Source organism: Tripterygium wilfordii, chromosome 21 (genome assembly GCF_013401445.1).
Source record: "Tripterygium wilfordii isolate XIE 37 chromosome 21, ASM1340144v1, whole genome shotgun sequence".
Lineage (NCBI taxonomy): Eukaryota > Viridiplantae > Streptophyta > Magnoliopsida > Celastrales > Celastraceae > Tripterygium > Tripterygium wilfordii.
The window spans coordinates 3,620,226-3,637,227 of NC_052252.1; the positions used below are offsets into that span (position 1 = coordinate 3,620,226).

Consider the following 17,002-nt stretch of genomic DNA (forward strand, 5'->3'; position numbering starts at 1 on the left):
TAGAAATAACAAAAAGTTCTGGGTAATATATAAAACCATGTATTTGATAATTTGAATCACAGGGAAAAAAAGCAAGAAAGGAAAAAGAAAAGAAGAAGCATTGCACCCTGAGTTAAAAGATGTTGTACCCTGAGTTAGATCGAAGGGTGATATGAGATTGTATTGTGAAAATCAAGCTGCTCGAGAAATAGCAGATAACCCAATTCAATATGATCGAACAAAACATGTGAAAGTGGATAGACATTTCATTAAGGAGAAGTTAGATTGGAAGTTGATTGATATACCCTTTGTTAAGTCCGAGGATCAGCTTGCAGATATGTTGACTCATGCCGTATCAGGGAAGGTATTTTATGATTCACTTGACAAGTTGCGCATTGAGGATATCCATGCACCAACATGAGGGGAGTGTTATAACAAGGTCAATGTTCTTTATATGGTTATGAATATTCTATAATTATTGTAATTGATAAACATTGTTATTAGTTACCATAGTTTACGGGATCACAGTGCTATCAAGCTAATCGTACGTGATCACCAAGTCTTTGTAATCATATATATTGTATCTTTAACAATGAGATCAATACAACAGAATTGATTACTATACCATTTCTTTTATCTGAATGTGCGTAAACTTTACCGATCTCAACAAAACTTGTCCAAAAGACAGCTACCCACTCTCCAAGATTGATTAGCCGGTAGATGCAACCTCGAGGCATGAACTCATCAGTTTTTTGGAGGGGCACATCATTCTAGTAATTGATATATTATTTGCATAATAAAACCAAAAAATAGCTAATCGTCTGCTACTTTATTATTCGCTGGACGATTGTCTCATATGGTCAATATAAAATGAAAAACATTAACATATATGGAACTTGTCTTTTACAATTATGGATCTTGGATGTTTGTGCCAAAGCATGCTCTCCTAAAGATGCCATCTTATTGTTTAAAAAATGTCATGCCCGGCTCATGTTGTCACGTTAGTCATTACACTAGTGCTATATATAAAGTAGTATATATAAGATGCCCTTAACTTTCAAACCTCTTGAGTATTGTTTGGTCTTGCAAACATTTAAACAGTAAATAGACATGATGAATCTGTGCAAGGAAGAGCTTTTCTTCTTAATGAGTTGTTTTCTTTAGAAGTGTTTCTTTTAGTCTGAAAACAACTGAGATTAAGGCGACTGGGTCGATTACCTTTCTTTGGTGTCGTTTGGGTCCTAGTGTATATATGAAGCATCGATGTTTAGGCGCCAGCCTTTCTTCTTACTGCCAGAACTTTCCTTCAGATTGTGCTGTCTATAAGTGCGACGTTGTGCGCCTAAAATCGCTGCTTCATATATAAACGACGCCCAGAATTATACAAAGATTCTACACAATTCAATCCGTCGAGATTTGATGTAATGATAAGTACCCTTGATCTCATATCTTAATTTTTCTTGTTTCATGAAACATTCGGATCAGGACCTCGGACATGCGCAGGAATGAATTTGGCAAAAGTGGCTATGTTGGTCTTGTTACACCGGCTAACTAGTGGATACAAGTGAGTTTATACTACTTCTAATACCCAAAAATTTCATTATTTTTTCAACTGTCTAACAATAGTTCACTTTGCTCTGAATGTTTAGATGGACGGTAGATCAAATAAGAATTATTTACGTAATCTTTTGTGTTTTAATTTGCACTGATCTTTTGTTAGGAATTAATGTTGGATGTATTTAAAGCTACATAGGATCTTGGGGAGTACAACGAACTTTCCGGCGCAGAATAAAAAAGAAGCAGTCTTCGAGACTCTATCGTCAGACAGGATCGACATCCAGAAATTGATTGATTCATGGGTTTCACTAGATTTCATCAACAAATTTTGTAACTCATTTAAATAACATTAAAAATACTAAAACACCTTAATATATAACAACTATAAACGACTAGTTTATGAGGACATATTGGTCCACATGACAGCTATAAATAATTCACTTAACTACACTATTTTAATTTTTACTACAAACTCTACAATGTATTATAATTCTCCATCATCATTAGGGCTTCAAAAACATTAATCCGTTCTGGTTTTTATCGTACAATGCAACAATAATTCTTCAAGGCGACCTAGGAGCAGCCCAAGATACTCAATTGAGTTGGATTTCTTGAAATAAGAATGACGCACCGTTGTAGTCTTCATTTTTCATATTCCTAACGGTTCACTTGTGGATGTGGCGGAAGTAATTAGTATTGAACAAAACTACATGATTACGCTAAAATCTCTTAGCGATGAGACTGTGCTTGAAGAGCTTATCTATATCGATATTGATATTAATACACTTTATCAATTACTTTTTCGGTTCAAGTCATTTGCAGAGTAGATAAAGGAAAATGCCGGAATGATGATTGTGTTATCGAGGCTAAAACTGAGAATTGCTAATGGCTTTTATTTGAGAGTGTCAGATTTGTATTCATAAATCATATCATATCATGTACACGGTTGTATCGTTGGAAAAAAGCACCACAATCATTTTTCGACCATCCACACCACCCATCGCCGCTCGTGTCATCAGGAAAAAAGCACCCACTGGACGAGGTCACCGCGGCAAAAATCACGTCGGTTCGACCACTTCCAGTGATGTCTCTGACAACCGACCTCATATTTGGATTCCATGTATCGAGGAGCACCTTATCCACCAATTTTTCGGCCAGATAGCTCCAAAAATCTGACGACTTGAACAAATTACTTTGTTTTTAAAAACAATATAATTTGTCTCCCCAGCCACCTCCAACAACATCTCGAGCAACGTCCCATGCAATGTAACTCATTTTCAGGGTAATTCGTGAGTTACATTGTTTCCTTTTAAATGTAATTCGTGATTGTTTTGTTGTGAGTTACGGTGATGACAAACAATGTAATTTTGTACGTTGCACTATGTTTTGTTAAATAAATGAGAGATAAAAGAGAGAGTTTGATTTTCAAATTTTAACAAAGTAAATGTGGAAGAGCAAAAAGGCAATATTTGAATTTCAAATGTTATCCATGTAAAGCATGATTGTCCATGTTAGCAGCCTAGGTGGTAATGCCAACTAGATTTGGGAAGACTTGGAACAAAAATAATTGGTACATGTAGCATTTTTGCTCCAAATCATTTGTAACCCCATAACACACTAAACCTTAGAGCATCTCTAATGAGATATGCAAATAGCCTAACTACTATTTTGCATCCCAAAATCACCAATCAAGTCTCCAAAGGGAGATATGCAAATGGAGATGTAAAATGGTGATCCACTTTCTTGGATGCAAAAAAATTGATCCGAAGGAGAGCGAAAATGAGAAGATGCAAAAATCAGTTATGGAGTTTGCGACTTTACCAAAAATCAAATGAGTTATCAAACTATTGTATGCCATCAACCATCTAACCTTTCACAGAAATGAAACTTTAGATGGATGCCCCTTTGTAGCCCCAAAACAATATGTATGGTGAAAGTACTTTGCTTTGAACACTCGGCTCACCAATGCTTGAGGATCCGTTATCGACCTCCAAACTTGCTTAGCAAGAAGCGCGCCATTAAACGCTGAAATCTTGCAGAAACCCAACCCCCTTTAGGCTTGGGTACACACATCAAGTCCCAAGAAACCCATGTCATCTTCCTTTGCTTGAGCAGCGTTGCCCCACCAAAAATTCCATAGAATTTTATCAATTTGATAACATAAAGAAAATTGTTATATATGCATCTATTCAATATTAGATAACCGTTTATTGTCCTCGTAATTTAAAAAAACTGCATTCTTGTAGGAAACGAAACTCATTATGTCAAATACTAAACTAGGATAAAAAAAAAGGATAAATAAAACCCCAACTCCAGATGATGAAAGAATCTTGCTTCTGCTTTGATTCTTAGAACTTGATTGAGTACAAAAAAAAAAAAATTTTAATTAATAGAAGAACAGTTGGTTAACATGTGCATGCCAATAGAAGAATAGTTTACGTACGTAGTCGGGAATTACAAAACAAAATCTTGGTTCTATATATCTTCTCCGTTGCTCCACATTTAGTTTAAAATCTTGATACGAACAACAGCTTCACCTCCATCTCTACTTCATCATGGATAATCAAATTGCTTTTCCAATTATCTTCACCTTTCTTGTTTTCTTATTTATGCTGCTGAGAATATGGAGCAAATCACAAAACCAGAAGTCCAATTCTGTTGTTATTCCTCCCTCCCCATGGAAGCTACCACTGATAGGAAACATGCATCAAATGATTTGTTCTGAGCCCCCTCGACGGCTAAGAGATTTAGCCAACAAATATGGACCTCTTATGCACCTACAACTTGGTGAATTGTCCACCATTGTCGTTTCTTCTCCAGAAGTTGCCAAAGAAGTTATGAAAACCCATGACGTTACTTTTTGCACTCGACCTTATACCCTTGCCGGAGAGATCATGTTTTATAACTTTAAAGATATTGCATTCACACCATATGGAGATTACTGGAGCTAGATGCGTAAAATCTGTACAATAGAGCTGTTGAGCGGAAAAAGGGTTCAAGCAATGCGAACCATCAGAGAGAAAGAGGTATCAGAGTTCATTAAATCCGTTTCCTCCAAGGCCGGGTCAAAAATAAACCTTAGCGAGATGTTAATTTATTTAACATATGCAATCACTTCAAAGGAGGTAATTGGTAAGAGTTGTGAGACGCATGGAGCATTTGTACCACTTGTAAGAGAAATGATGGATGCTTTTGGAGGTTTCAGTTTGGCTGATATGTTCCCTTCCATGAAATTGTTTCGTCTTATCAGTAGGGTGAGGAATCGGCTTGAGAAGCTACATCAAGAAGTTGATGAGATACTCGAAATCATCATCAATGAACATAAGGCAGCAATTGATTCCAGTGAGGAAGTTCACGACAATTTTGTAGATGTTCTCTTGAATCTCCAGGAATGTGGAGACTTTAAGTTCCCCTTGACAGCAAACAACATCAAAGCAATTGTATTGGTAAGAATATTTTATTCAAATCTTGTTGATTTGAACATCTTAAATAGAATGCACTAATGACTTTCAGAGCTAACTATTAGACTCAACACACTGCCGTCATTTTTAGTATTTACTACGAAAATCAATTTACCTTTTGTTTCCCTTATGAATATGCTGGAAAAAAAAAAACTTCCATAAGTTAAACACAATATATCTTTCAGGACATTTTGCTTGGTGGGAGTGATACATCGTCTACTACTTTAGAATGGGCTATGTCAGAATTGATTAAGATTCCAAGAATTATGGTAAAGGCTCAAGCAGAGGTGAGGCAGGTTTTTGATAGAAAATGATATGTAGACGATGCTGGACTCGAAGATCTAGAATTCTTGAATTTAGTTATCAAAGAAGTTGTGAGGTTACATCCTCCTTTTCCATTGTTAGTCCCAAGACTTTGTAGAGAGAGATGTCAGATTCTTGGATATGACATACCCGTCAAAGCCCAAGTCTTCATTAATGCATGGGCCATTGGAAGGGATCCAAATTATTGGATTGATGCCGAGAAGTTCTATCCCGAGAGATTCGTGAATAGTTCCATTGATTATAAGGGAAATAACTTTGAATTTATCCCATTTGGTGCTGGAAGGAGGATGTGCCCTGGCATGTCATTAGGAATAGCAACCATTAAGCTTATACTGGCAAATTTACTTTACCATTTCGATTGGAAGCTCCCTAATAACATCAAACAAGAAGAACTCGACATGACGGAGAGTTATGGTGCTTCAGTTGCAAGAAAATATGCTCTGTATGTAATTCCCATTCCTTATCTTGTACTGTTGTTGTAATTCCTAGGCTTGTATCTGTTCAGCAAAAATAAATGGGCATTAGTTTTCTAAATCCCAATTTTAATTTCTCCCTAAAACTATATATTTATTCTTTTAAATTTGGTCACCTAATTTTTTTATTCTCGTGTTAATTACTCTACATCTTCTAGGACATTTCTTAGACCATATATCTACCACTATCATTCTATGTTGTGTGGCAGGTCGAATCAAATCCCGCGCTGGTATCTTTATTTTGGATACAACAGAGAATATATGGTCTCACAGGGAGACTAGACAAGCAACTCTCTTGGGAAATATACATTTGACTTATTGTTGGCTTGCTCCTCATAGGAGGTGCGAAGTCTGATTCCTCCCTCCTAATAAAATTAATGGCATAACCCCCCCACGTCTCGTAAAGAAGGAGAAAACATAAAAATAAATACAACAACAGTTGGTTAACATGTGCATGTCAATAGAATAGTTTACTTAGTCTGCAATTAGAAAACAAAACTCCAGGCTCCAGCTCAATGTTTCTGTCTAATCCTGGTTAGATTAGAAATGCCTTCAAAACATTAATAAAAAAAATCGAACAATGAGCAATAATTGCCTTATCTTGTATAGAGAGTGTATGAGATAGTAAGGAACGGAGGTATAAGTACTTGTATTTAGGTATTTCTAGGAAATTTTATTTTAACCCTCTAGTTCCTTAGCTTATTAGTTTCATGTCATCCTTCAAAAAGTTGGGGTTTCACAACCTACCCCCTTAACGAAAATTTGGTACTTGAAATTTAAACCTTCCCTGGTATGTCAAAGAGCGTCAGATATTTCTTTCGTAGGTTTGACTCCAACTCCTAGGTAGTCTCCTCTAAGCTATGCTGTAAAAGTAACTCGAACTTTCGTGGACCTTCGAACTAGAACAATTAGTCTCTGAGGTGTCATCAAAGTAACTTTCCTCTTATAGTACTCCATTACTGTCCGAACCTCGAACAATTAGTTCATCTCGGGGATGATGTCGAAACACGCAACTCTATCACTACTAGATTGACTAGGAATTCCTCGTCACTGAAGCGAATCACACGACACAACAAACATTACTATGTGAAGGCTCTATCCTTACGGAGACTTGACCTTCAAAAATTCACCAATGGGGTAGCGCTTCATCTCAAAACAAACACAACAAAAAAGACGAGGATAGCGATATGCGTTGTCCACGAAACAATCAATAGACGAGTTCAAAAAATCTAAATACCTCCAATTATTTACTTAATTATTAGGATTTTTTGTTACTGTGTTATTAAAATTTTTATTTTTTCGTTCTTAATAGGAATTATAGTCAAATTATTATTTTTTATTTTATTATCAGTACTTTTGATAATTTTATGTCTATTAGGGCTCGATAATTTTAGTATTTATAGGGTTGTAGCAGTATTTGACAAAGGAGGCGATTAATGAATTAATAATATCTCTGAGGTTTCTCTCAATTTTCTTGGTGAATTTTAAGTTATGTTGGTGTAGTCGTGAACTAGTCAATCGATCCGCACTTTCACACCGCATCACATCAATATAACAGCCCAAGCATTTCGGCTCCGAACAACTCAGTTTTCATGCAACGACATGAAAGTTTATGGGGGAATCTTTGATAGTTTGCTTAGTAGCATATTAGTTGTTAAACATATATATACTAATAAATTAATATCATCTTCAATTAACAATGGAAAGTAGGAAAGAAACCTACAAAGTTCAAGACAAATCCATCAATTTCGAAGATTAACTATATATTATTACTCCGTTAGACATACTAATAAATTAATACCATCTTCAATTAACAATGCAAAGTAGGAAGGATGGCATCAAAGATCAAGACAAATCCATCAGTTTCACAGATTAATTATATATTAGTTGTTAAACACAAATAAATAAATATAATTTTCAATTATCTATGGAAAGTAGGAAGGATGCCATCAAAGCTCAAGACAAATCCATCAATTTCAAAGATTGATTATATATTTGCCCTATTGATTATCAAACATGTTATAAATAAAGAGTAGCCAGTGATGCTAAAATTAAGTAAAAGAACAAAATTTCCTTATATGGAGAAGGCATCCAAGGAAATGCAGCAAGTCCTCCACATGAAAGGAGGGAGTGAAGATGCGAGTTATGCCAAGAACTCCAAAGTACAGGTCAGTTCCTCCATCAGAAATAACAAAAAGTTCTGGGTAATATATAAAACCATGTATTTGATAATTCGAATCATAGGGGAAAAAAAAAAGCAAGAAAGAAAATCTGTAATGTTAAGGATCCGTTTGGTTTGTTTTCTATTTTTTATTTTCTATTTTTCATTTTCTATTTCTGTTTCCATTTCTATTTTCTATTTTCTTTTTTTAGAAAATGAAAAACATGTTTAGTTTGAAATACTGAGAAAGTATTTTCTATTTTTTGTTTGCGTTTATGTTAGTATAGTTATCAAGAAAGCATATTATTGTATTCATTCAAAAGTGAAGTACAAGCATTGAACATATTATTGTATTCATTCAAAAGTGAAGTACAAGTAGCCCAACACCATCAGTCTTCAAGGAGAAGACACACAATCACTTACAGCGTGTTTGGTTGCATGGTTCCGACGGGAATGGAACCATGTATTCCATTCCTAGTGGTGATTCCGATGTTTGGTTGCTAGCTTTCATGGGAATTGAATTGCAAAGTTTCTTTGCACACGGGAACTTCACATTCCTAGCTCTCCCTTAGGAACTTCAAGTTTCGTTCCTGTCCAGAATCATATTAATAAATGAATTTACAAAATTACCTTTAGATAAGAGATCTTAACCGTTCATATAAATGAATCTCAACCATGAATTTTCCTTTGTTGAACATATTTATGTTTATGTTTTAACAGCTCTTGTATTTGTGGATTTTATATTATGACCTTGATGCCTTTTACTCTTGTATTTATGGATTTTATATTATGGCCTTGATGTCTTTTAATTATGTTAAATATATTTCAGTTTATGTTATGCAAATTTGTCAAAATGTTTCCTTTTATTAAAGGGGTAATATAATCATTTGTCAATTATTCTTATTCCATTGCTCTATGAATTCCTACATACCAAACATTAAAACACAGAGTTCCTGTTACAATTCATTGAGCAACCAAACGTAGGAATTGATTGAATTCCTGTTCCCGTTCCCGTTCCCGTTCCCTTTCCCGTTCCTTAGCGTTTTCATGTTTTTGAAAAGAAGTTTTCTATATTTTCGGAGAACGAGGCTTTCTTTTCTAAAAAAAATGAAATTGAAAATAAGAAACCAAACAACATTTTTGTATTTTCAGAAAAGGAAATGGAAAATGCTCAAACCAAACAGCCTCCTAATGTTTCCTCTATATATATCGATTACGTTTCCTCTATATATATCGATTTGCATTTTCAAGTTGTTTTGTTGCTTGATGGGTTTTTATATGTTTCGAATCTATAACATGAAAGAAACTAAGATATGCAATCGCAAGTGACATTTTTGTAGGCTGTCTCTATATCCAGGGCAAAGCCAGTACTAGAGCAAGCAGTTCTTGATCTTTGCGACGCCAATTTACCTGATCGCGTGGTCATTGCTGACCTCGGATGTTCTTCAGGGCCTAATAGTCTGCTTTCAGTTTCTGAAATCACAAGTATAATCTACAAGAGATGCTCTGAAAGGTGTCGGCCTCAGTCGGAATATATGGTATTTTTGAATGATCTTCCAGGGAATGACTTCAACACTGTTTTCAAGTCTCTGACTGCATTTCAAGAGAAAATGAAGGCACAAAATGGGCAGGATTTTGGGGCTTGTTATGTTGCAGGCGTTCCGGGTTCTTTCCATGGGAGGCTTTTCCCATCAAAAACCCTGAATTTTGTGCATTCCTCCAATAGCCTTCACTGGCTTTCCCAGGTTTTAGTCGCAAACCAAATCACTCTTTCTCTGGACTATTGATTTCATAAATCACTATTTCTCTGTAAAATGCGCACAGGTACCTCCAGAGCTGACTGACAAAGAAAACCCAGTGATAAATAAAGGAAAAATATTCATTTCAAAGACTAGTCCACCCGCAATGATGAATGCTTACAGAAACCAGTTCTTGAAAGATTTCTCTTCATTTCTGAAAGCAAGGTCTGAAGAAGTTGTTTCCGGAGGACGTATGGTTTTCACATTCGTGGGAAGAAGAACTGCAGACCCATCTCCAGATGAGACCTGTTTGTTATGGGATTATCTTGGACTGGCATTTCAGGACTTGGTTTCACAAGTAAGAGCTAGAGTAAAAAATGAAAAATAAATTTTGTAGTATTTGTTAATTAGTACAATATTACGTATAGACCATCTGTTTCTGGATTCAGGGTCTCATAGAGGAAGAAAAGCTGGATACCTACAATGCACCATACTATGCACCATACATCGAGGATGTTCGAGCTGAGGTCGAGAATGAAGGATCATTTACTCTGGATAAACTGGAGATTACTGCAATTCCATGGGATGTTTTTACTGGAGAAAAGAAGTATAACAGGCTGACGACAGCGCGAGTAACTGCAAAGACGATGAAAGCAATCCATGATTCCATGATTACTAACCATTTTGGCGATGGAATTCTGGATCCTTTGTTTGAAAGGTTCATTGAAATAATGGCAGCTGATACAAAGGAAGTTGAGCATATAATTCTTGCTGTTTCTTTGATCAGAAAATACTGATAATGTGATAGTACAGAATGGAAGCATGTACTTTGTAATTTTGTATGTTCTATCAGAATTGGGTTTATGATCAATAAGGTCTGAGCTGATTTATATGCACAAATAAACATAAACTACACTTTCCTTATGTAAGCATTGAATTGTTTGCTTTAGTTCCAGAGTTGTTTTTCCAGCACCATGTGACCACGGTTATTAGTTAGTTATCTTGTTCTAAGTTCTAGGGCTGTATCTGCTCAGCAAAAATGAATGGGCATTAGTCTCCCTTATTTATGTTACAAGTAAATGTCTTGTTTCTTTAGGCTTCGTTTGGGGTTCCGTATGAGATAGTTTAATATTACGATCTAATGTATAATTTAATCATTGTATAAGTTGATGTATAATTTAATCTGATCGAATGTTTGGATAGAATATGATATTAAGCTTATAGTATAAGATTTGTAGTAATATGTCTGGATTACCACCAATTAAAGTGAGAGTGATGGTATTTTTTGTCATTTGACATGTTATTTCCTATATTAAGTGCTCCGTATAACATAAAAACGAGTTGGAAGTGTTTTAATATTATAAGGTCGACATCATATAAGAACCACTTTTGGATGGCTTATCATGTGATTTGTTGTGTCCATGATACCTACAAAACCCAAAAAAGTGACCTTGAACAACTAGCTGGGGTTCAGCAGCACATATAAATGGGGTAATAGCACTTTTGGGTACTGAATAATCTGACCCAGTTCAACTCGGAAACTCATTTTTCAAACATTTCAAAATGGGAACCCAATTTTTATGTTTGTTTCAAACTACCCACACGGGCAGCTTTTTTATCTTTCGGGCAGTCAAACCTGTGACCTGGCATTAAAAAAATCAAATTCAATTAATTTTTGCTGAGGTGGCATGACAAATTAGTGACCTGGATATCTGTTATATTATAAAAAAATGACATGGATATTTACCAAATACATGGATTTTCATTTTAATATACATATATTTTTAAAAAATGAACGAAAATGAAATCCTAACTGTAGCAACTCTTATCTCCTGTAAATCTCATTCAAAATTGCATCTCCAAACAACAAGTCACTCTTTTCACCAGCATTTTTGCCACAGATTCATAAGGCTCTTCAAAGGTAGAAGATTATATGTACCTGCAGCTGTTTGAGTTTGCTTGTAATCACCAAGGACTTTACCAGAACAGTAGTGGATATGAGGTTCTAAATTCTTGGCGATGGAATCTCAGTGGGGAAGGGTTAGTGGCTGATGCTCATCTCTTGCCTGCTTGTGCTGTGGGATCTAAAAGGATCTTTGATCGTGAAGTCAGTTTTGGGTTAAGAGAGAGCTCGGCATACCATGAAGATCTATGGGTTCGACCATGGAAGAAAGATCCATCCCTGGGTGTAGTCTTCGGCCAGAGATGATAGGTGGATCTGGTAATTGGTCTGTTCCGATTGGCTCAATTCAGGTTACGGCATCGAAATCTAGGTCTGTAAGCTTGAAATGATGCTTGTGATGGACGATGTGTAAGGAAGAAGAAAAACAGGAATTTGGGTTTTGAACTTTTTAGGGTTTAGTTTTTTGCTGGGCGCTGGGAGTAGGGGAGAAGAATAAATTTGGACTTTTTGTGTTTTGATTTTTTAGAAGTTTATTATTTTGTGTTATTTTTTAAGAATTATCCTAGTCATCAAGTTGTCAGTTAAAAATAAAAATATTTTAATTTTTTTATGCCACATCAGTAATTATACTGCCCAAACAGCCCGTGTGAGTAGTTTGACACAAATTTTAAAATTGGGTTCCCATTTTGAAACGTTTGAAAAATGAGTTTCCGAGTTGAACTGGGTCATATTATTCAGTACCCAAAAATGCTATTACCCCACATATAAATTACCAAAATTCACTTAGGCATATCATCAAACAGGTGGTGTCCCATTGGAGCAAAGCATGGAGCCCAAGAACACCAACGGGAGAAGACGCATGTGAATTAGCGAATAAGTGATGCATATTGAATGAATTGAAATTGTTGAAAAACAAATTAGTTCTAAATCTAATAATCAGGAGATACATGGCGAAGGCAGGGAGACAGTGCCCCCATACGACACACTTGATTCACGATTTATGTTTCATCTTTTGTTTCCTTTTCAATTTCGCACTAATTGTTCGTTTATTTTGTAAGAAATCTGATTTTATTCGAGCTAAAATCTAAAATTTTATTGTTGAAAATCATATTGTTTAAAGGAGTTTTGTCCAAACAGTTAAAACAAGGGATTCATCGTCAAAGTCATTTCTTCTGCTTCTTTTTCACGCCTCCGTGGTTGTAGCTTCTGCGACTATCATGTTTCTTTCATACTTCTAGAATGTATTTCCGATAACAATTCTAATGCATTCCAATGATATGTTAATTTCATTTTTTTAATAGAAGTATGCTCATTTCGGTGTTAGAGCATGTCCAATGGACACTTGAAAACTATTTTTCAAGTGTCCAAAAGTGAACTTTATGAAAAATTTAGAGTGCTAGAGTTCTACAATGGATGAAAATTAACACTTGAAAACACACTTTCTTGATAATGACACTTGTTTTATAGGTTGTTGTGGAAAATGACACTTGAAATATGAAGTATGGATATAGTTGATGAATAGTGAAGAGAGAGATGATGAAAAGGAAGAGAGAGGTGATGAAAAGGAAGAGAGAGGTGATGAAAAGTAAGAGAGAGATGATAGAAAGAAAGAAAGAGAAAATAGAGAAATGAGTTTGAAGTGTTGGAAAGTATGAAGTGTTGATGAATAAAGTATATTGTGGGACCCACTCACCCAATTAAATTATGCCACCCAGGATAGAAGAGAACAGAGAGAATGGTTTTGAAGTACTTGATATTTATTTTAGCATTGGAGATGCTAAGTATTCTATATCTTGTTTTTTTCACTTGACACTAAATAAATTTCTTTTAAGGAAGACACCCTCGAACAAACAGTTTTGTGTTCTCAAACTGCACAAAGCTTGTTTGGCAACAGTTCAGGTTGGGGAGCAAATCACATATCAAAATTCTTTGTATTGACACATGAGCCCACTTATACCATACTCACAACTATACCAAAAATCAATATTTGATCCAACCCCTATTACACAGCCAGCAAATTTACACCATTATGCCAACATATTTTGTTGGCCCAGCCATATCAGCAAAACACGTTCCCCAATACATTTTTTGTTGGTCTTAACAAAATTACTACATTTTTTGTTGGTCTTAACAAAATTACACCATTGCAATTGCTGACTTCTAATACGTGTTAAACTTTAATTAGGATTAAATCAAGTGTGGCAATTGTACCATTCCCTACCAAGTTCTTGTGTAAAAACATGGCTGCATGACTTGTCAACTCCAAATAATAGAAACAAAAATAAAATAAAGTAAAAGCATCAATTTTGACATCATCATGGTGTCGGCTTCTCGAATTCTACTGATGTTATATATAAATAAAATTATAAAACATGTATAAGAATTATAAAAATCATAAATCAACATTAATGATATTATAATTTATTCAAAGAAAAATTATACTAATCCTGCCTGTTTGAATAGAATAGATTATTAAGGCCTTTAAAACATTAATAAAAGGGTGCTAAAAATCAAACAATTAATTAATGAGCAATACTTGGCTTCTGGTTGGCCTGCTACTTTTACAAGTTGCTAAGTTTGATTCCTCCCCTCCAAATAAAATTAATGGCATGACCACCCACCAGTCGGGAAAAAAGAAAACATAAAAACTAAACGACAATTAAAGTCCAATAATGAAGATGAGAATGACGAATTGAATTGGAGCTAGTGAAGAAATCAGTCCAATAATGCATAATATCCTGTCTTTTTTTTTTCAAGTTAGTTGAAAACAAGACTCGAATTCCAGGTCAGGAAAGAATCTTGCTTCTAACAAAAGGACAGTTTATATGTCAATCGAAGAGTTTACTTTACGCAGCCTCCTGCAATCAGAAAACAGCAATCCACATATTCCAACAAAAGGATTTTATTAATTAATACAAGTCACCTTCAGCTGACACAGATTTTTATTTTATTATGCATCTTGGTTTCTATCATCTCCACAATTTGTTTAAAATCTTTATACAAACAGCAGCTTTACCTCCATCTCCACTTCCTCATGGATAATCAAATTCCTTTTCCGGTTATCTTCACCTTTCTTGTTTTCTTAGTGATGCTGCTGAGAATACGGAGGAAGTCAAAAAACCTCAAGTCAAATTCTGTTGTTGCTCTTGCTCCTCCCTCCCCATGGAAGCTACCACTGATAGGAAACATGCATCAAATGGTTGGCTCTCTGCCCCATCACCGCCTAAGAGATTTAGCCAACAAATACGGACCTCTTATGCACCTTCAGCTTGGTGAATTGTCCACCATCATCGTTTCTTCTCCAGAAGTTGCCAAACAAGTAATGAAAACCCATGACATTACTTTTTCCACTCGACCATATGCCCTTGCTGGAGAGATCCTGTTATATAACTTCAAAGATATTATACTTGCGCCATATGGAGATTACTGGAGACAGATGCGTAAAATCTGCACAATAGAGTTGTTGAGCGGAAAAAGGGTTCAAGCGATGCAATCCATCAGAGAGGAAGAGGTATCGGAATTCATTAAATCCATTTCTTCCAAGGCCAGGTCGAAAATCAACCTCAGCGAGATGTTAATTTGTTTGACATATGCAATCACTTCAAAGGCAGCAATTGGTAAGAGTGGCAAGAAACATGGAGCATTTGTACCACTTGTAAGAGAAATAGCAGAGGTTTTTGGGGGTTTCAGTTTGGCTGATATGTTCCCTTCCATAAAATTGTTTCATATGATCAGCGGGATGAGGACTCGGCTTGAGAAGCTGCATCATGAAGTTGATAAGATACTTGAAAACGTCATCAATGAACATAAAATTAAGAAGGCAACTAGTGATTATAGTGAGGAAGTTGCCGACGATTTTGTAGATGTTCTCTTGAATCTTCAGGAATGTGGAGACTTTCAATTCCCCTTGACAGCAGACAACATCAAAGCAGTTGTATTGGTAAGCATATCTTATTCAAATCATGTTGAGTTGAAAATCTTAAATAGACTGCACTAATGACCTTCATATTTAACCATTAGACTCAACAAGCTGCTTTTGTTTCTTGTTGCACCCCTCTGTCCAATTACTGTGAAAATCAATTTACCTTTCGTTTCCCTTATGAATATGTGGGGGGAAGCAATACTTTCACTGGTTGAACACAATATATCTTTCAGGACATTTTCCTTGCTGGGAGTGAAACATCATCTACAACTTTAGAATGGGCTATGTCAGAATTAATAAAGATTCCAAGAATTATGGCAAAGGCTCAAGCAGAGGTTAGGCAGGTTTTTGATAGAAAAGGATATGTAGACGAAGCTGGTCTCGAAGATCTTGAATTCTTGAAATTAGTTATTAAGGAAACTCTTAGGTTACACCCTCCTCTTCCATTGTTAGTCCCAAGACTCTGTAGAGAGAGATGTCAGATTCTTGGATATGACATACCCGTCAAAGCCAAAGTCATCGTTAATGCATGGGCTATTGGAAGGGATCCGAATTATTGGATTGATGCGGAGAAGTTCTGTCCCGAGAGATTCGACAATAGTTCCATTGATTACAAGGGAAATAACTTTGAATTTATCCCATTTGGTGCTGGAAGGAGGATGTGCCTTGGCATGTCATTTGGAATAGCAAGCGTTGAGCTTACACTTGCAAAATTACTTTACCATTTTGACTGGAAGCTCCCTAACAACAGCAAACAAGAGCTGGACATGATGGAGAGTTTTGGTTCTTCAGTTGCAAGAAAAAATAGTTTGTATGTAATTCCCATTCCTTACCATGCTACAGTTGATCAGTAAAAACATGAAGCTACTATTTCCTTATGTAAGCATTAAATTCCAGTGTTGTTTTTCTAGCACCATGGGACCATGATCAGTTATCTTGTACCATTGTTCTAATTTCTAGCCTTCTGGGCTTGCATCTGCTCAGCAAAAATAAATGGGCAGTAGTCTTCCTTACTTATGTTACAACGCTAAATGTCTTGTTTCTTTAAATACTTTAGTTTCTGTTTATGCCACAAAAATTCCTTCTAGTGCAGACGAAGCAGCCCTGGAAAAGATAATAAAGAGTTGATATAAATATGCCAGTTAACAATAGCTGCAAATCAAGCATGGACAGGTCAAGCATCGACAGTTCAGTATTCTGCGTTAAGTTAGCTGTTTGAATCAATTAGTGCATGTGCGTGGGAGGTCACAAGTTCTGACACCCACTCTAGCCTCCATTACCATTTATGAGATTTGACATGAATGAATTCATCAGTGATGGGCGTCAAGTTGTTGACGATATTTATGCCAATATATTCAATAGCACAATCTGATAACAAGACCAGATTCAACACTCAAGAACACCAATGAAGTGTACGAGTAAAAACAAGGGCAAATCCAATCCAATGGATTCCAAAGTTTACAAGTGAGCTCAACACTATATG

At 35.7% G+C, this 17,002-nt stretch overlaps 2 protein-coding genes and 1 pseudogene across 2 annotated transcripts; all 3 read left to right on the top strand.

The window, feature by feature from the left end:
- Nucleotides 1-4,538: 4,538 nt before the first annotated feature.
- On the top strand, nucleotides 4,539-5,803 carry LOC119987726 (annotated as a pseudogene).
- A 2,069-nt stretch (nucleotides 5,804-7,872) lies between these two features.
- On the top strand, nucleotides 7,873-10,574 carry LOC119987997 (S-adenosyl-L-methionine:benzoic acid/salicylic acid carboxyl methyltransferase 3-like). The gene is made up of 4 exons (XM_038832910.1): nucleotides 7,873-7,962; nucleotides 9,296-9,700; nucleotides 9,780-10,052; nucleotides 10,144-10,574. The coding sequence occupies exons 1-4, from the start codon at nucleotides 7,873-7,875 to the stop codon at nucleotides 10,489-10,491; spliced, it is 1,116 nt and encodes a 371-aa protein (XP_038688838.1). The 3' UTR covers nucleotides 10,492-10,574.
- A 3,928-nt stretch (nucleotides 10,575-14,502) lies between these two features.
- LOC119988375 (cytochrome P450 71D9-like) lies at nucleotides 14,503-16,541 on the top strand. The gene is made up of 2 exons (XM_038833391.1): nucleotides 14,503-15,537; nucleotides 15,753-16,541. Exons 1-2 carry the CDS (start codon nucleotides 14,632-14,634, stop codon nucleotides 16,371-16,373), a joined length of 1,527 nt encoding a protein of 508 aa, XP_038689319.1. The 5' UTR covers nucleotides 14,503-14,631; the 3' UTR covers nucleotides 16,374-16,541.
- Nucleotides 16,542-17,002: the final 461 nt, after the last annotated feature.